Raw genomic sequence first — 17,160 nt, forward strand, 5'->3', positions numbered from 1 at the left:
TGAGGTTATGTGGCCTCACATACTTCTACAGATAACCAGATTGGTGAATGTACATACAACTACCCATTATGCATACTAGTCTACCGACTACTACTGACCTTCAACTTTGCCTTGTTATCCGAGAATGACACGTCTTAGATTTAAAGGTGTTTTACTGTCATTATTTTATAGGAAATGGAGACAAGCCCAACCCTGGTTGTGAGCGCCTGATGCCGCTCCTGTAAATTATTTGACAAATTGGATTTGTCAAAATGGCTTGAGTGCACATTTTGGGAAAAGTCTCATAATTCTTACGTTCAGTACCCAAAGTCCATCTTGTGATGCTAATCAGAATCTAACTCAATTTATCTGTGATCTCTCTCTATGAGTGTCTTGGACTTTGACACAATACAACACAGCATTTTACTGTATTTGAACTACTGTATTGAGCTTGCAGACTTGTCCTCCAAACTAGTTGTATAGCTTTGGTATCTTTCTCATTTTAAAGCTTCTTTATGCTAAATAAGCATAATGGTCTTGTAAATGGGCCCGAATAAACAGAACCAGGCATTTCATGGGACAATCCATAAAGGTGCCAAACTGCACTATTCACCATAAGCCTGTGGCTGACAGAGACCCTATTCTATCCAAGTATTTGGCAATGCATCCTTTCTTCCTTCCCATGGTAAGATCTATTATCTAACCTTAACATGGTGGGTAACATGCTTTCAATCAGTAATTCCTTTGAGTAATGATTGAAAATGTTTTCCTGAATTCAGTGTCAGAGAATGTCTGATTACATAAGTATAGTGCAAACAAATTATTGACAGGACGGTCAGGACCCACAGTTCAAGGGTTAAGAAGAGGACGGATGGTATTGATAAGTAACGTTACTATGCAGGACAGGTAACTGTCGATGGAATGGATAAAATACATCAGACATTAAAGCAACATAAGCATGTCCAATGGTTGCTTTACATTTTTTGTTTTCGTAAGGGACTGGGGAGATATTTCCCCAATATGGACGGAAACACTACAGCCATGTTGGTATATTCATGCATTTTTCCCATTACGCCACCCAATTTTTGGTATATGCTTTGTTTACTTAACTAATTACAGCTACCAATGTTTTTACAGATAATATATTGCCAAAAATAAACCAATGCATCAAATCAATGAACGGTGTACTGAATTCTGTGTCACCTTCTTTCCTGTCCAAAATGAGTAGTAAGATCTAAGGCAGTGTTTCCCAACCCTGGTCCTCCAGTACCCTCAACAGTACACATGTTTATTGTAACCCTGGACAAACACACCGGATTCAACTTGTCAACTAAACATCAAGCCCTCAATGAGCTGAATGAGGTGTGTTTATCCAGGGCTACAACAAAATTTGTACTGTTGGGGATACTCGAGGACCAGGGTCGGGAAACACTGATCTAAGGTAAACCAACTGATATTGTTCGACAAACAACAAAGTAACTCACAGTAATTTATTTTACATTTTCTGATGTACTCCATTAATATTTACAATTGTTACAAATATTATTTTACACAATGAGAATGTCACAACTAGAAAACAGAATTTGTAAAATTATTCAAACGGCACTTAGGGGACAATGTTTGGCAAGAGACATTACTTCAGTTTCAGAGAACAACACAACGTTTACATTGCAGGCTCAGATACAGCACGTAGTTTGTCCCACCTGTCTGAATATCGTAAGGCAGCTCTACTGTATAATATATTGTATGTGGGAAGACTAGTTACCTACAACAACATAATAAGCTATACTAATGTAGTGGCATGGTCTACAATAGATTGTTTTTTAGTAGTTAGGACAGTTCAAAAAACTAAATTTCAACAGAGGACGCTACACACAGTACATTTCATTCTAACTGCTTAGCCCAACAAGGCTATTCCTCAACGGTTACAAAAATATTGTAATTCATAATATCACCACATTGTTATCAAGCAACATATCTAATACATCTATCTTACCACAGGATTTCAGGCATTTGGATACAGCCAAGCTCCCTTTTCTAGAAAATAGATAAAGTATCTTGTGCGTATTAATAATCTCACCATTTGCAATTGATGTGCTTTTTAAATCTACCCAACTCTATGCTAGACTTCAAGTTATACAATGTTCCTCATTGATGGACCAATCCTACATTGAGAACACACGTTTGTTCATTTGTATCTCAACATATGATTTAGCCCTAAAGGTCAAGATCGTCATGGGATCCCACAGGTTAGAGAAGTGCATGGGGTTATGTCCAAATACTATTTTGGCTTCCTATCCTCTTTTGTAAGGGGCTTCCTTCATACCCCTAAAAAGTTCCATTGCAGTTGTTTTTATCTCAATATCAAATCATTTCTGGGTAACAATTAAGTACCTTACTGTGATTTTTAACATTTTAATTGAAAACAAAAAAACAAAAATAGCTTCTTAGCAAAGAGCAATTTCTCAAGCAAGAATTTTGCTAAGACTGGCTGGGAGTGGTCTGAATGAGCAGGGGAAAACTGAAAATGAGCGGTTATTGGCAGAGAGGTTTGTAACTATTTCTTATTGGTCTATTAACCAATTTACCACCTGGTGATGTCACCTGGCAGGCCAAAACTCCATCCCACCAAAACAGCCTAAAATTTCAGGTGGTCTTTTCAAACAGCTCTAAATTTAAAAGGGCATTATCATCATTTTCACAATATTATTCCAATCTCAGTGTGGAAATATATATAGAAACACAGGAAAATCATGTTTTTGATTGCACTGGGCCTTTAACTGTCCATTTAACTGACCTGGAGAACTGGTTTGGGTTGTCACCATATTGCTTTCCCTTCACCAGTTCTTACAGACCAGTGGTCAGAGAGGATGAGGAGAGGAAACCATGTAAAGCATGGAACTGGGGATAAGGATTTCTCAGCAGCTTCACATATTTATGAACCATTGCATTAGGGATAATCCTGCAACCACCAATGGCATTTTCAATATTATGAAAGGTTTTCCCTATACTGCATACCAGCCTGCAGCACTCCAAGTTAAGTTGTACTGCATTAACATATGTTTGTTATTATTTATTTCCCTTTATCTGAGCGATGAATGCTCTCAAGTCTCTCAATGACAAAATATGCAGAGGTTCAGAATCACAATTTGTGAAGGAATCATATTTGATTACTGTCATCCATTGTTGTTGTTTTTTTAAATTTGAAATATGAGTAGTAACTGTTACTAGAGCCTCTAAGAATCCTCATCCCTTCTCCCCAAATCACTGCTTCCTACTTGGGGAGTCCAGGAGTTGGGGGGGGGGGGGGGGGGCGGGGGGGGGTTGTAGTGGTCCCTCAGGGGGTTAGCCCCCCAAAGCACATGTACTTGACGTCCAGGTACTCCTCAATGCCGTACTTGGAGCCCTCACGGCCCAGGCCCGACTGTTTGACGCCGCCGAAGGAGGCCTCTGGGGTGGAGAGGAGACCCTCGTTCACCCCCACCATGCCTACCTCCAGATTCTCCGCCACCCGCCAGATCTGACTGACGTCCTGGGAGAAGAAGTACCCTGGGAGGGGGTGGAGCAGAGCATAGTTGAATGAAACTCATCAACTCAGATTTTGAGATAGACTTTATATTGACATGAAATAGAGTAATCAGAATGTCTCTGTCAAATAATTATTCTTATTATAGTTTTGAGGGGTTTTCAGACATGATAGCAAGGTGCATACAATAATGTTTAGCTCACCTGCTAAACCCACATGAGATGCATTGGCAATGGCAAGTGCTTCCTCCTCTGTGTTAAACCTGTCAAAAGGAAAAGACAAAAAACAACTTGAGTTAGCTTCCATTTTAGCATCCATCCACGCTTCAGTTGTCTGATCTCTCCTAGCTCCACTGACCTAATGACGGGCAGGAGAGGACCGAAGGTTTCCTCTCTGGTACACAGCATGTCTGTGGTGACATCAGCCAGCAGAGTGGGCTGATGGAACGAGCCATCCAGACGCTTCCCCCCCCTTAGCACCTTGGCCCCCCGCGATACTGCATCCATTACCTGGTGCTCCACCTGGGAGAGACATAGGATATCATAAGGTTATGTAACATATCAGAATATAAACAACATTATAACGCAAATAATATAGTTATAATACAAAACCTCTTGACAGAAGGAACCAGGTTACCTTCTCAGAGGCACGGACATTGATGAGGGGTCCCTGGGTGGTGTTTGGGTCAGAGCCGTGGCCCAGACGGAGCTCTGTGTCCATGGCTTTCCCCAACTTCTCTATGAAGCGATCGTGGATCCTACTCTGGACCAGGAAGCGGTTGGAGCAGACACATGTCTACAGGGGTCAAAGGGCACATTGAGGGACATGGAGGTTAGGCCACGACTTAAGACACCCTGTTTTAGAATGACACGCAACATTTAGATATGGTTCATTTCACAGTTTCACCAGTACAGTAGACACAAAATGATTTGTTTTGAGATATCTCCGATTCCAGTACCTGTCCTGAGTTCCTGAACTTGGAGTTCATGGCTCCCGCCACAGCCTTGTCCACATCCGCACTGTCAAACACAATGAAGGGGGCATGGCCACCCAGCTCCATTGAAACCCTCTTGACAGTGTCGGCAGCGTGCTTTAAGAGAATCTGAGGATGAGGAAGGAGTTATCAGGAAGATCACAGGCCTTTCCATGGAAAAAATTATCCACCTACAAAATTTAAGACTAACATGAAGTTTATATTGTAATTTATATGGCATTTTCAGGATTGATTAAGCTAACTCTGAAGCCATTCTAGATCAGTGTCCATACCTTGCCAGTGGCAGTGGATCCAGTGAAGGAGACCTTCCCCACCAGGGGGTCTGTGCAGAGGACCGTCCCAACAGAGGGGGTCTTCTCTCTGGAGCAGGGCACCACGTTAAACACCCCAGCAGGGATCCCGGCCTGACTCGCCAGCTTCACACACACAAAGTAAACATATGAATTAGACAAATGAAGTGTCTCACTATTGGGGACCCAGCTACAGTACACAGTGAGTGTTGTTGTGGGAAAGGAAGCACTGACCTCAGCAAGCGCCAGGGCAGAGAGGGGTGTGTCCTCGGCAGGTTTCACCACGACGGTGCAGCCCGCGGCCAGGGCAGCACCCACTTTCCTGGTTATCATAGCACTGGGGAAGTTCCACTGTGTGTGTGTGGGAGGGAGGAGGAGGATAGGCTAGCTGTTACGCAGGAAGTGACAAGCATTACGGAGGTAGCTCTCCAGGACCAAAGTTGGACATTCCTGACATATACAGTTGAATTCGGAAGTTTACATACGCCTTAGCCAAATACATTTAAACTCAGTTTTTCACAATTCCTGACATTTAATCCTAGTAAAAATTCCCTGTTTTAGGTCAGTTAGGATCACCACTTTATTTTAAGAATGTGAAATGTCAGAATAATAGTAGAGAGAATTATTTATTTCAGCTTTTACTTCTTTCATCACATTCCCAGTGGGTCAGAAGTTTACATACACTCAATTAGTATTTGGTAGCATTGCCTTTAAATTGTTTAACTTGGGTCAAACGTTTCAGGTAGCCTTCCACAAGCTTTCCACAATAAGTTGGGTGAATTTTGGCCCATTCCTCCAAACAGAGCTGGTGTAACTGAGTCATGTTTGTAGGCCTCCTTGCTCACACACGCTTTTTCAGTTCTGCCCACACATTTTCTATAGGATTGAGGTCAGGGCTTTGTGATGGCCACTCCAATACCTTGACTTTGTTGTCCTTAAGCCATTTTGCCACAACTTTGGAAGTATGCTTGGGGTCCTTGTCCATTTGGAAGACCCATTTGCGATCAAGCTTTAACTTCCTGACTGATGTCTTGAGATGTTGCTTCAATATATCCACATAATTTTCCTTCCTAATAATAATAAATAATAATAATAATAATAATATGCCATTTAGCAGACGCTTTTATCCAAAGCGACTTACAGTCGTGCGTGCATACATTTTTGTGTATGGGTGGTCCCGGGGATCGAACCCACTACCTTGGCGTTACAAGCGCCGTGCTCTACCAGCTGAGCTACAGAGGTCCTCATGATGCAATCTATTTTGTGAAGTGCACCAGTCCCTCCTGTAGCAAAGCACCCCCACAGCATGATGCTGCCACCCCCGTGCTTCACGGTTGGGAAGGTGTTCTTCGGCTTGCAAGTAACCCACTTTTTCCTCCAAACATAACGATGGTCATTATGGCCAAACAGTTCTACTTTTGTTTCATCAGACCAGAGGACATTTCTCCAAAAAGTACGATCTTTCTCCCCATGTGCAGTTGCAAACCGTAGTCTGGATTTTTTATGGCGGTTTTGGAGCAGTGTCTTCTTCCTTGCTGAGCGGCCTTTCAGGTTATGCCTATATAGGACTCATTTTACTGTGGATATACAGTGGGGAGAACAAGTATTTGATACACTGCCGATTTTTATACTTACAAAGCATGTAGAGGTCTGTAATTTTTATCATAGGTACACTTCAACTGTGAGAGACGGAATCTAAAACAAAAATCTTAGAAAATCACATTGTATGATTTTTAAGTAATTAATTTGCATTTTATTGCATGACATAAGTATTTGATCACCTACCAACCAGTAAGAATTCCGGCTCTCACAGACCTGTTAGTTTTTCTTTAAGAAGCCCTCCTGTTCTCCACTCATTACGTGTATTAACTGCACCTGTTTGAACTCGTTACCTGTATAAAAGACACCTGTCCACACACTCAACCAAACAGACTCCAACCTCTCCACAATGGCCAAGACCAGAGAGCTGTGTAAGGACATCAGGGATAAAATTGTAGACCTGCACAAGGCTGGGATGGGCTACAGGACAATAGGCAAGCAGCTTGGTGAGAAGGCAACAACTGTTGGTGCAATTATTAGAAAATGGAAGACGTTCAAAATGACGGTCAATCACCCTCGGTCTGGGGCTCCATGCAAGATCTCACCTCGTGGGGCATCAATGATCATGAGGAAGGTGATGGATCAGCCCAGAACTACACGGCAGGACCTGGTCAATGACCTGAAGAGAGCTGGGACCACAGTCTCAAAGAAAACCATTAGTAACACACTACGCCGTCATGGATTAAAATCCTGCAGCACACGCAAGGTCCCCCTGCTCAAGCCAGCGCATGTCCAGGCCCATCTGAAGTTTGCCAATGACCATCTGGATGATCCAGAGGAGGAATGGGAGAAGGTCATGTGGTCTGATGAGACAAAAATAGAGCTTTTTGGTCTAAACTCCACTCGCCGTGTTTGGAGGAAGAAGAAGGATGAGTACAACCCCAAGAACACCATCCCAACCGTGAAGCATGGAGGTGGAAACATAATTCTTTGGGGATGCTTTTCTGCAAAGGGGACAGGACGACTGCACCGTATTGCGGGGAGGATGGATGGGGCCATGTATCGCGAGATCTTGGCCAACAACCTCCTTCCCTCAGTAAGAGCATTGAAGATGGGTCGTGGCTGGGTCTTCCAGCATGACAACGACCTGAAACACACAGCTAGGGCAACTAAGGAGTGGCTCCGTAAGAAGCATCTCAAGGTCCTGGAGTGGCCTAGCCAGTCTCCAGACCTGAACCCAATAGAAAATCTTTGGAGGGAGCTGAAAGTCCGTATTGCCCAGCGACAGCCCCGAAACCTGAAGGATCTGGTGAAGGTCTGTATGGAGGAGTGGGTCAATTTCTGTATGGAGGAGTGGGCTGATTTCTTTTCATTTTTCTATGATGTCAAGCAAAGAGGCACTGATTTTGAAGGTATGCCTTAAAATACATCCACAGGTACACCTCCAATTGACTCAAATTATGTCAATTAGCCTATCAGAAGCTTCTAAAGCCATGACATCATTTTCTGGAATTATCCAAGCTGTTTAAAGGCACAGTCAATTTAGTGTATGTAAACTTCTGACCCACTGGAATTGTGATACAGTGAATTATAAGTGAAATCATCTGTCTGTAAACAATTGTTGGAAAAATTACTTGTGTCATGCACAAAGTAGATGTCCTAACCGACTTGCCAAAACTATAGTGTGTTAACAAGAAATTTGTGGAGTGGTTGAAAAACAAGTTTTAATGATTCCAACCTAAGTGTATGTAAACGTCCGACTTCAACTGTAGTAGATGTATGAAGCATTACAGCTCACCGGAGTGATGATGGAGGCCACTCCCACAGGCTGTTTGAGCAGAATGATCTTACGGTCCTTGGCAGCCGAGGGCACAACATCACCGTAGACACGGCGCGCCTCCTCAGAGAACCACTCCAGGAAGCCAGCAGCGTAAGCAATCTCCCCCAGGGACTCCTTCATGGGCTTGCCCTAAGAGGTGTAGAACACACACTAGTAGTTTACAACTCGGAACGAAATATAAATCATTACAACGACAGGGCAGCACCCCTGTTGCAACCAGTAAGACAATACTCACACACTCAAAGGTGATCAGTTTAGCAAGGTCCTCCTTGTTCAAAGTCAACAGATCGTACCATTTCCGTAGAAGGACACTTCTTTCCTAGGGAAGAAAACAACATCATCAGATAATGGAATCAGTAAGTTGCAAGATCCATAAGAATCTGGAGGTCCCAGTCTGGTCTTACTAGCTCTCCCTGGAACTAGCAGCTCCTGATAACAGAGATGGAACTTGATGCAACAATGTGTTCTGGGTATTGAGAGTGTATTAGGTCTTGATGGTGAGTGGTGCCTCTGGCTGTAGCCTTTCCACTCACTCAGTCCCTCTTGCTCCGAAGCATTGCTTCACATGCATGGCAGCAGAGCATTTATTTGCATGATGAAAATGGGACAGAGAAAGTTGGAAAAGGGGGGATGGCTAAAAAGAGAAGGGGAGGGGGTGTTTGTTGGCTGCATGGACAGAGGAAACCAGTACAATGAGGACATCTTTACCATAACAAAGACAAAACTGGAGTGAACAGGATTCTCCCAAAACTACAGTATAAGATGTTGGAGTCGGACTTTGATATTCTCTCAAGGCTCCCTGCTTAGTGATGTATTAATATGTCAGTGAGTGAGTTGCTTTTAGTAATTGCATAATCACTCATGGACAGTAAAAAACACACCCCTGCAACCTGGAGTGGCTACTTTGCAGGCCAAGCAGTTCTTTGGCCAGGCCATTATAGAGTGTACACTACAGTACAGGCCCCAAAACAATGAACCCTGGGGTATAGGCTATGATGATTGTAATATATATGCAATTGTTCACTGTCTCTATTAGGTTATTATATTCTGCCTAACAGTCATCCCAGTCACACTATTTAGGGAAAGCAGCTGTCACACTGTTAATCTCATGCACCTAGGAAATGTGGGGAAAGCACAAGGGAAGGTGGTACTGATGAAGGAAAAAAATATAAAGATGTTATTCACAGAATTGTGAATCGTCAACTGACAGGCAGCATAATTAAAGTGGAGGCATACCTTCGCTGTGTGTTGCTTCCAGGAGTAGAATGCCTTGTATGCTGCGTCGACAGCTAGTTTAGCTTCTGCTGGACCGCAGTCTGCGACTTTTGCAATCTCTTCCCCCGTCGCTGGGTCCAGCACTGGGAAGGTAGAGGGAGCATTGATCCACTGCCCGTTCACATAGCCCTGCGTTCGGAGAAGCTGAGCCGAAATGTCGAGGCTGTATTGCCGATGCATGACAGACGGTAGGCCGGGCAAAACCTGGCGGAGAACACCCCGACTTCTTAGGAGACAGAAACTACCCATACCACAAGAATAGCTTTGTCCACAAGAGGTTTCAAGTGGAATTCTGTTTCGCTCTGTCCACGCAAAACTGGTGCAGTGACAGTGGTGAATTTTAATAAGGTTGTCGTTGGTGAATAGATACGAGTTTGAACCAGTCTTGAAGGCGGTCGCGTTAAACACGTGATCATGCACACACAATACATTACTGACTAAACCATAATTCGTGTGTTCCTTCGCTCAAAATAGATACATTGTAACACATGTCATTATCAAAAGCAGCAAAATGTGTAGCTACATGTATTCCCTGCAAATGCAACAAGCAAAGACAGTATCTAAGATACTAGGCTAGTTATAGTTATGAAATAAGCTAATGTATCGATAAATAGCTTGTTACATCGTCTGTCTTTCCCATCGCCATTGATGTGGTTAGCTGGCCAATCCACAAGCTTGGATATTTTCTCTTGCGTCCAATAAGAGCCCGCAAACTATAACCAGCTTCCCTGAAATGTAGGCTAACTGTAGGGATGTCTACATCATTAGTTCAGTCCTTATAGTCTCAAACCGACGTTATAAAAGACGCGAGTTTAGTCAATCTACAAATCACATTGCGTCAACTACTCAATGGGCTTGTTCGACATTGCAGCAGACTGCCGACTAATGATCTACAAATCACCTTGCATCATAAATAATTACTCATTATTTGTAGATCAGTCAGTCACAATTTACCCATGATACATTTAAGCAATGGCCCCGGGGGTGTGGTATATGGCCACTATACCATGGCTAAGGTCTGTTCTTATGCATGACTCAACGTGCCTGGATACAGCCATTAGCCGTGGTATATTGGCCATATTTCACAAACCGTTGAGATGCCTTATTGCTATTATAAACTGGTTAACGTAATTAGAGCAGTAAAAATAAATTGTCATACCCATGGCATAAGGTCTTACATACCACGGATGTCTGCCAATCATAATTTAGGGCTCGAACCACCCCACATTTAATACTGTTTTGATCCTCTTGAACATGCCCAATGTTATTTAGTCCATGCTATCTGGGATCCTTGGGACATCCCTAACCCCCATTGAAGTTGAAACGTAAAATAGTTAAGATGAAGGTTAGGGTAGGAACGTCCAAAGGATTCCAGATAGCACTGACCACTATTATTTGTAGATCAGTCAGGCAGTCACAATTTACATGACATCACGGTTTTGATGCACCTTAACAGGGCCAATATCTTATCTAACTGTTTACCGCCTTAGTAATGAGTGTCTTTGCTTTAACAAAACACTAGATAGACAAGTGTTTGTTCAAAAATCTGATTTAATTTATATGCAGAACATTGTAAGACAATTTCATTCAATGACACTGTTACTTTGTCAAAGGTACATTGACCAAAAATATGCAACTCTTCATTGAGCAAGGTAACAACTACATACATCTAATCATCCTGTACTTCATAGAGAGACAAAATAAGGACTAAAACAGGATCTCATCAAAAGGGAATGATTCTCAAATGTATGTACACATTTACATATAAAAACATGAAGTATTATAAATGCTATCAAGGAATATGTTTGAAGACTTGACTGTGACAATAAATACTTCTCAAAACTCAATTGAAAGGCTTGGCATGCAAAACTATTTTACACAAAATGCCTAGGGAGAAGGGAAAACGGGAAGAATTCAGGGGTGGAATCATTAGTCCAAAACGTTTTGCAACAGAAACAGTTTACTCCAAACGTAAAACAAGTTTCTATTTGTCAAATTCCAGTAGGTCCCTCCCTGTTTGGTTCCTAGTGAATACACCCCAGCATTTATACCACTGCCTTGTTGCTGTTTCATGTGCATCAACACCACAGAGGGAAATACTATATTTGAAATCCTCCACAAAAGACAAAGAAGGAAGGCAGTGGATAGCTATAGTGAGGGGCCTTATTCCATTTTGACTGGTCAATTCAGGAAATCAATTTAAATCAACAATGTGTGAATTCATGCATTGCCTAAGGACATATTTCCATTTACAGTGACCAACCTTGAATCTCTAAACACTGTTCGTTTAGCCTAACACCCTTTGCTTGGGATCAGTAGAAAAACTGTAAAGTTAAGTGTATTAACAAAGCACAGATTATTAACAAGCAATGACTCAAATGCATAAGCCTTAAGTAGCATGTTAAATATGACCTAAGCGAAGTGTGCAGTCAAGTTGGAAATGACATAATACGGAAACATATAAAAACATTTTTCATTCAAATAAAAACACATACAGAAGTAAAACTGGGGGTTTGAGCAGTTATAAGAAGGTAGGCACATTCTTTTGATTATCCTTTTCCAGCATTGGAACATTCACACAGTTAATAGTCACAAGGACCGTTCATGTTCTTTAGGAAATCAGCTGCAAAGAAAAAAAACAAAAAAAAAAACACATATGGTTATACAAAGAAATCAACAGTCTGCCAACAGATAAAACATAATTGAAAAGCCTTTAACAACACATTTTTGGGGGTAATGACATATTTTGACAGTCGATAAGGCAAGCACAGTGCTGCTATTCCAGAACACCAAGGGAGGACAGGTTACTCACCGTTTTTACCGTCTGCTTGACATAGTCCTTTCTGCTGGTCAGGTCATGCTCTGGGTATGTGTCGTACACCTGGGACAGAGAAGTTGTTGTGTTAAGAGACTTTTACAGGTAAACCAACCATCACTGTGATATCAAAATCAGAGGGGTTTGAGGAGCAAACATACTTTCTGGCAGATCTTCTTCATGGTCATCTCCTCCAGGTTGGCGTCTTTCAGCAGCCTCGTCACAGTCTCCTTCAGCTGCTCATCTGTCGGAGGCTTCTTGATCATCTTGATCAACGGCTCATCGTCATCCGAGCTGTCGAGTGCTGCTATTTAGGAAAACAAGCAGACAAAAACATAACAATAAGCACTAGCCTCCTGTAGCTCAGTTGGTAGAGCATGGCGCTTGCAACGTCAGGGTTGTGGGTTCGTTTCCCATGGGGGGCCAGTATGAAAAATGTATGCACTCACTAACTGTAAGTCGCTCTGGATAAGAGCGTCTGCTAAATGACTAAAATATAAAATGTAGGCTACAGGTTGCCAATGACGTATGAAATGTGCTATAAAAGTCAATCTACAGATTCTTACTATTGCCCTTGTTGGCAGTCTCTTTCTGTTTGTTACTGCTGCTGTCTGCTTTCTTGGTCTTAGCTGCTGGCTTGGCCGGTGCTGCCCTCTTAGCTGCTGGTTTCTTTTTTGGCTGAGGACAAATCAATCCATGAGTTCACTCCATTACGTCGCTCACCATTAGTTCAAGATAAAAAGGCAAATGGGTAAAAACCCTATCCAGAAGACATAATAGACATGATCTATTACATAATAATTACATACAACAAACCATTAAAATATGGACACAAACCCAAACGGTTGACTTTTGTATTCACAAGATTTGCTGTGAGTTTAGCAAATCCAGAATCTGAGACAGATTGACAGAAGAGTCTCACCTTCTCAACTTCACTCTCGCTGTCTTTCTCCTCCTCATCTTCTTCATCCTTGTCTGAATCAGACTCGGACTGGTCGGAATCTTCCTCTTTCGTCTTCTTTTTGGCAGGAGCTGCCTTCTTTGCTGGTTGTGTACGCTTCTTGGCAGGTGTTCTATTGCCCTTGGCTGCTGGATTTGACTTGGGCTCCTGATTGGTAGGAGAGAAGAGACTTCTGTGGTTAATCTTTGAGTGACAGAACAGGCGGACAGTTCACTTTCTACAGTTCTACAATATTTATATAGTGGCACTAGTATCGTGCAAGATCAAATAGGGAAAATATCAATTTCCAATGGACAATACCTATCAGTTTACATTACAACATTTCAGTTCTCTTCACCTCTTCGTCGTAGTCATCAGAATCATCGGTATCTTCATCGGTCGTCACCTTTTCCCTCTTTCCCGATTTCCCGCTCTTCTTTTCAGCTTCTGACTCGTCTTGTTCTACTGTGACTCCTTGCTCGTCGTCATCATCACTGCTGGAATCAGTGACGATGGCTTTGGACTTGCTCTCTGCTTTGGCCTTCCGGGGGCTGCTGGATGTACTCTTCGCCTTAGCCTTGGTCTTGCTCTTAGAGTCTTTGGTTGAGATATTCTTCTTAGACTTCTTCTTCCTCTTTGAGATCACAGGCTGCAGATGGGAAGGACAGAACTATAGGTAGGGCCTATACCTTTTTTTAAGACCTCATTGGTGAACAGACGGTTTGGTTTTGTATTCTGTTTGACAAGACAACAAACTCAAGAAATGTGTATCTATCTAGCTAAAGAGCAAAGACCAGTCACTCACACACACACACGAAAACTACTGTTAAGGACAGTTTATTTAAAAAATAAAGAAGGCATGTAACTCACTTTTCCTGATATTCTGGGACTCATGAGGAAAGTCATGATCCTGTCGATGAGGACTGACTGGTTTCCACCCTTCTCCAGGTCTAACACTTTGCAGATGGTCCTCAATCTTACGCATGTTATCCTGAATCACAGCACACATAAATACTAGTCATTAGTTTGCTTGTGTATTGTGCAATAATAATGGAGCAAGTTTGATCCACAATCACAATATTTCAGATGTTTAAACAGGTTACTTCATTAAACCTGTTAGATGCAGTTTATCATAGCGCCCTGCGCTTTATTACAAGCGACAATTTTAGTACTCATCACTGCATTCTCTACCAGAAAGTTGGTTGGCCCTCTGATGTCACATAGGTTGATACATTGCTGTTTTCATTTATAAAGCCCTTTTACAAAAAGTCCCACTTTGCCCAACATCATTCCTAAACTTTAGACACAAGTTACTTGACCCGGTCTCAGGGATGGTTAACTCTGGAAATTCCTTTGGTCTCTACTGAGTTGGGTAAATCAGCTTTTAGTTTTTGCACCTTATTTGTGGAACAATCTTCAAAATGTTCTTAAATTGGATGTGTTGGTGCCTCTAGGGCAATTCAGAAAGCTGATTGAGGACCTTATTACTGATTAATGTGTTTGTTTTTTATGACCGTGTTTTTCTTTCTGCTTGCATTTTGCATTTATATTTTGACGTGTGTATTTTCTGTAATTCAGGGCTCATCTGTAAAAGAGACCTTGGTCTCAGTATGACTCCCTGATAAAATAAAAGTACAACATCTATATATACACACACATTCCTACTGTTGTTTCACAAGTCCTAACTGAGCAACCCTTTCTCCTTCTTACTTCATCATCCTCTCCTTCTTCTTTATATAGGGATCACTGTCAACCTCGAACAGGAAGCCATTGAACAGCCGCATGTTTTTCCTCATTGTGGCAATCTGAGGAGAGAACCATCAACAATGACACAACCGACTAAGAACAGCAACTCTAGAGTTGTTCTACCCACACAGGGGTGTCCATTGTGACAGAACTCTTTCCCTTTTAAAAAGTGTAAGATACGCTTACCTTACCTGGCATATCAAAGAGAATTGTATGAAGGGGTTTCAGATCTGGAACCTTCAGCTTTCCGAGGTGGTGGTTCACTCGCGCAATGTCTCCCAATTTATCTCCGCCACCTGAGAGGGAGTGAAAATTAGGGTTGTACTGTTAAATGCTGAGCTGACTACAGAGGGCAAAGTGGTGGTGGGGGCATGATATGAGATCCCAGCAGGGCTGATACATGATACAGTTGCATCCCAATACATAGACTACGAGACTGATGAGAAATTGTTTACAGGCTTCATTCTGTCTCATGTCAACAAAACTTTGGAAAAGTTATCTGTGCTCATCTATAGCCTTTGGTGATAAAGAGACATGTCCGACTTACCATTTTCAACTTTCAGCACCTTCGCAGGTTTTGCAACTTGGAAATCAAGTCTTTGCACCGTCTTCTTCTCCCTCTTCCCTTCAACTATTTGAGATACAGCTGCAAGAAGAACAGAACAGGTCAAATAGAATTCATTGCTGCTGGCTTCGTCAACTGTAGCAAACCAGGTCTCTGTGCATGCAATAACTAACAAGTTGGACCCATGCAAAGCTGAGGAAGGTAAAGGAGGGATGATAACTAGCTAGATACCCGTCCTGAACTATAAATTAACATAATGTAGGCCTATATTGAGCAAAACTAGTTCATAAATATCATTGACTTATCATACTTATGTCTCTACTCATTTCATTCCGTGGTTTTCGGGCCTTATCTGGTGAGTCGGCCAGGTCTTCAACCTTTGGTTCTTTCTCTACCTCCTCCAACAGGGGACAAACCTCCATCTCTTCATCCATTGTTTCAGTCATGTCAGTGCACTTTGTAACATCTGCTGACATACCCTGTTTTGGGAAGAAAGTAGTTCCACCATCAGTTTAGCCAGATATCCCTGGAGAAGCACCCAACTATAGTCCCTCCTTTTTATGTGAACAATATTGACTAAAACATTAAAGCTAACGTTAACTAGTCAACAACTTTCCCTCGGACTTGAAAATGTCATGTCTGAGAACATTGTTAGCTAGCTAGTTTTTGTTCTATGACTGTTTGTGATTGCTAACCCCTTGAAAAATCGGATGAAATTAGCTATCTAGCTAGTTAAAATTACAATCAATCACAATTTAACCACCACCAGATAGTTGTCATTATTAGTATACATAGCTAGCCAGCTACAACAGTACATTCAATCTTGTGGAGTTAAACTTTTTAAAGTGTGGCGCCCGGAGACATGATTTGGCGCGCAGGTTTGTTTTGAACACAACAGAGAGCTAACGTTAGCTAACCAGCCAACTACGTACAGTACCCATTTCTCAAAGTTTACCACCACACAGACTGAAAACTAGCTCGATATTTGCTAACCTGTTGAATTGACAATGATGTGGTTTGGTAGAAACCTATCAACGGGATAGTTACCTAAGTTAGTAAATAAATCCCCGCTGACGCTGCCTGACTTCGCTAGTTAGCTACCGTTAGCTCAGTCTTCTTGTCAGCGTAACAGTGAGCCAGCCAGTCAGGCAGTTCTATTTTAGCTACAGAATGCATCTAAATGCGGATTATTTGTTTCAGTTACAATGACACTTAATATGACCATTCTGGCTCATTCGAAATCTATAGCTAGCTATTACAGTATGCCAATATATTCAATACTTTACCTTGTTTTCAAAGATTAGGTTCCAAATGGCGGGGTTGTTGCAGTGTGGGCGTCACTGGGCAATAATTTAGATGACGTACCACACAACGTTAGAAATGGGTCAATCATGACTAAACTAAACCACACAATATTAGAAATGAGCCAATTAGGACTAATCTAACAGCCAACGTCCTTATTTCCCTGGTTTTATTGGTGGATTGGATAATACACTAAATGAGGGGATTCGATTATCTGGCCCGAGTTACCCCGTGATTTACCCCGGTGGGAGGAGTTTGCAGCAGGTGAAAAGTGATTGCATTTGTTTTGGAACTGGGTTGCCTCCCGGGCGTCAGCCAGGTGACCCGTTCAAAGTCCGCAGTGAAGTAG

At 42.1% G+C, this 17,160-nt stretch overlaps 2 protein-coding genes across 4 annotated transcripts; both read right to left on the minus strand.

Moving 5' to 3' along the window:
* Positions 1-1,462: 1,462 nt before the first annotated feature.
* On the minus strand, positions 1,463-9,874 carry LOC311140471 (succinate-semialdehyde dehydrogenase, mitochondrial-like). 2 transcript variants are annotated; one of them, XM_084175543.1, is made up of 10 exons: positions 9,405-9,787; positions 8,404-8,487; positions 8,127-8,297; positions 5,024-5,140; positions 4,772-4,915; positions 4,464-4,607; positions 4,142-4,300; positions 3,863-4,026; positions 3,709-3,767; positions 1,463-3,528 (listed from the first exon to the last, which is right to left on the minus strand). In XM_084175543.1, the coding sequence occupies exons 1-10, from the start codon at positions 9,690-9,692 to the stop codon at positions 3,317-3,319; spliced, it is 1,542 nt and encodes a 513-aa protein (XP_084031669.1). In that variant the 5' UTR covers positions 9,693-9,787; the 3' UTR covers positions 1,463-3,316. The 2 variants fall into 2 exon arrangements, with proteins under 2 accessions (XP_084031669.1, XP_084031670.1); XM_084175544.1 differs by having other exon boundaries at positions 4,772-5,140; positions 9,405-9,874.
* A 1,108-nt stretch (positions 9,875-10,982) lies between these two features.
* LOC311139194 (protein DEK-like) lies at positions 10,983-16,871 on the minus strand. Of its 2 annotated transcripts, none has more exons than XM_084174090.1 (12): positions 16,796-16,871; positions 15,820-15,988; positions 15,492-15,590; positions 15,131-15,240; positions 14,909-15,003; positions 14,069-14,189; positions 13,557-13,847; positions 13,181-13,366; positions 12,825-12,936; positions 12,420-12,562; positions 12,256-12,324; positions 10,983-12,066 (listed from the first exon to the last, which is right to left on the minus strand). In XM_084174090.1, exons 2-12 carry the CDS (start codon positions 15,983-15,985, stop codon positions 12,055-12,057), a joined length of 1,404 nt encoding a protein of 467 aa, XP_084030216.1. In that variant the 5' UTR covers positions 15,986-15,988; positions 16,796-16,871; the 3' UTR covers positions 10,983-12,054. The 2 variants fall into 2 exon arrangements, with proteins under 2 accessions (XP_084030216.1, XP_084030215.1); XM_084174089.1 differs by having other exon boundaries at positions 12,420-12,565.
* Positions 16,872-17,160: the final 289 nt, after the last annotated feature.

The sequence above is a fragment of the Coregonus lavaretus genome, assembly GCF_964263955.1.
Source record: "Coregonus lavaretus genome assembly, chromosome: 13".
NCBI classification, from domain to species: domain Eukaryota; kingdom Metazoa; phylum Chordata; class Actinopteri; order Salmoniformes; family Salmonidae; genus Coregonus; species Coregonus lavaretus.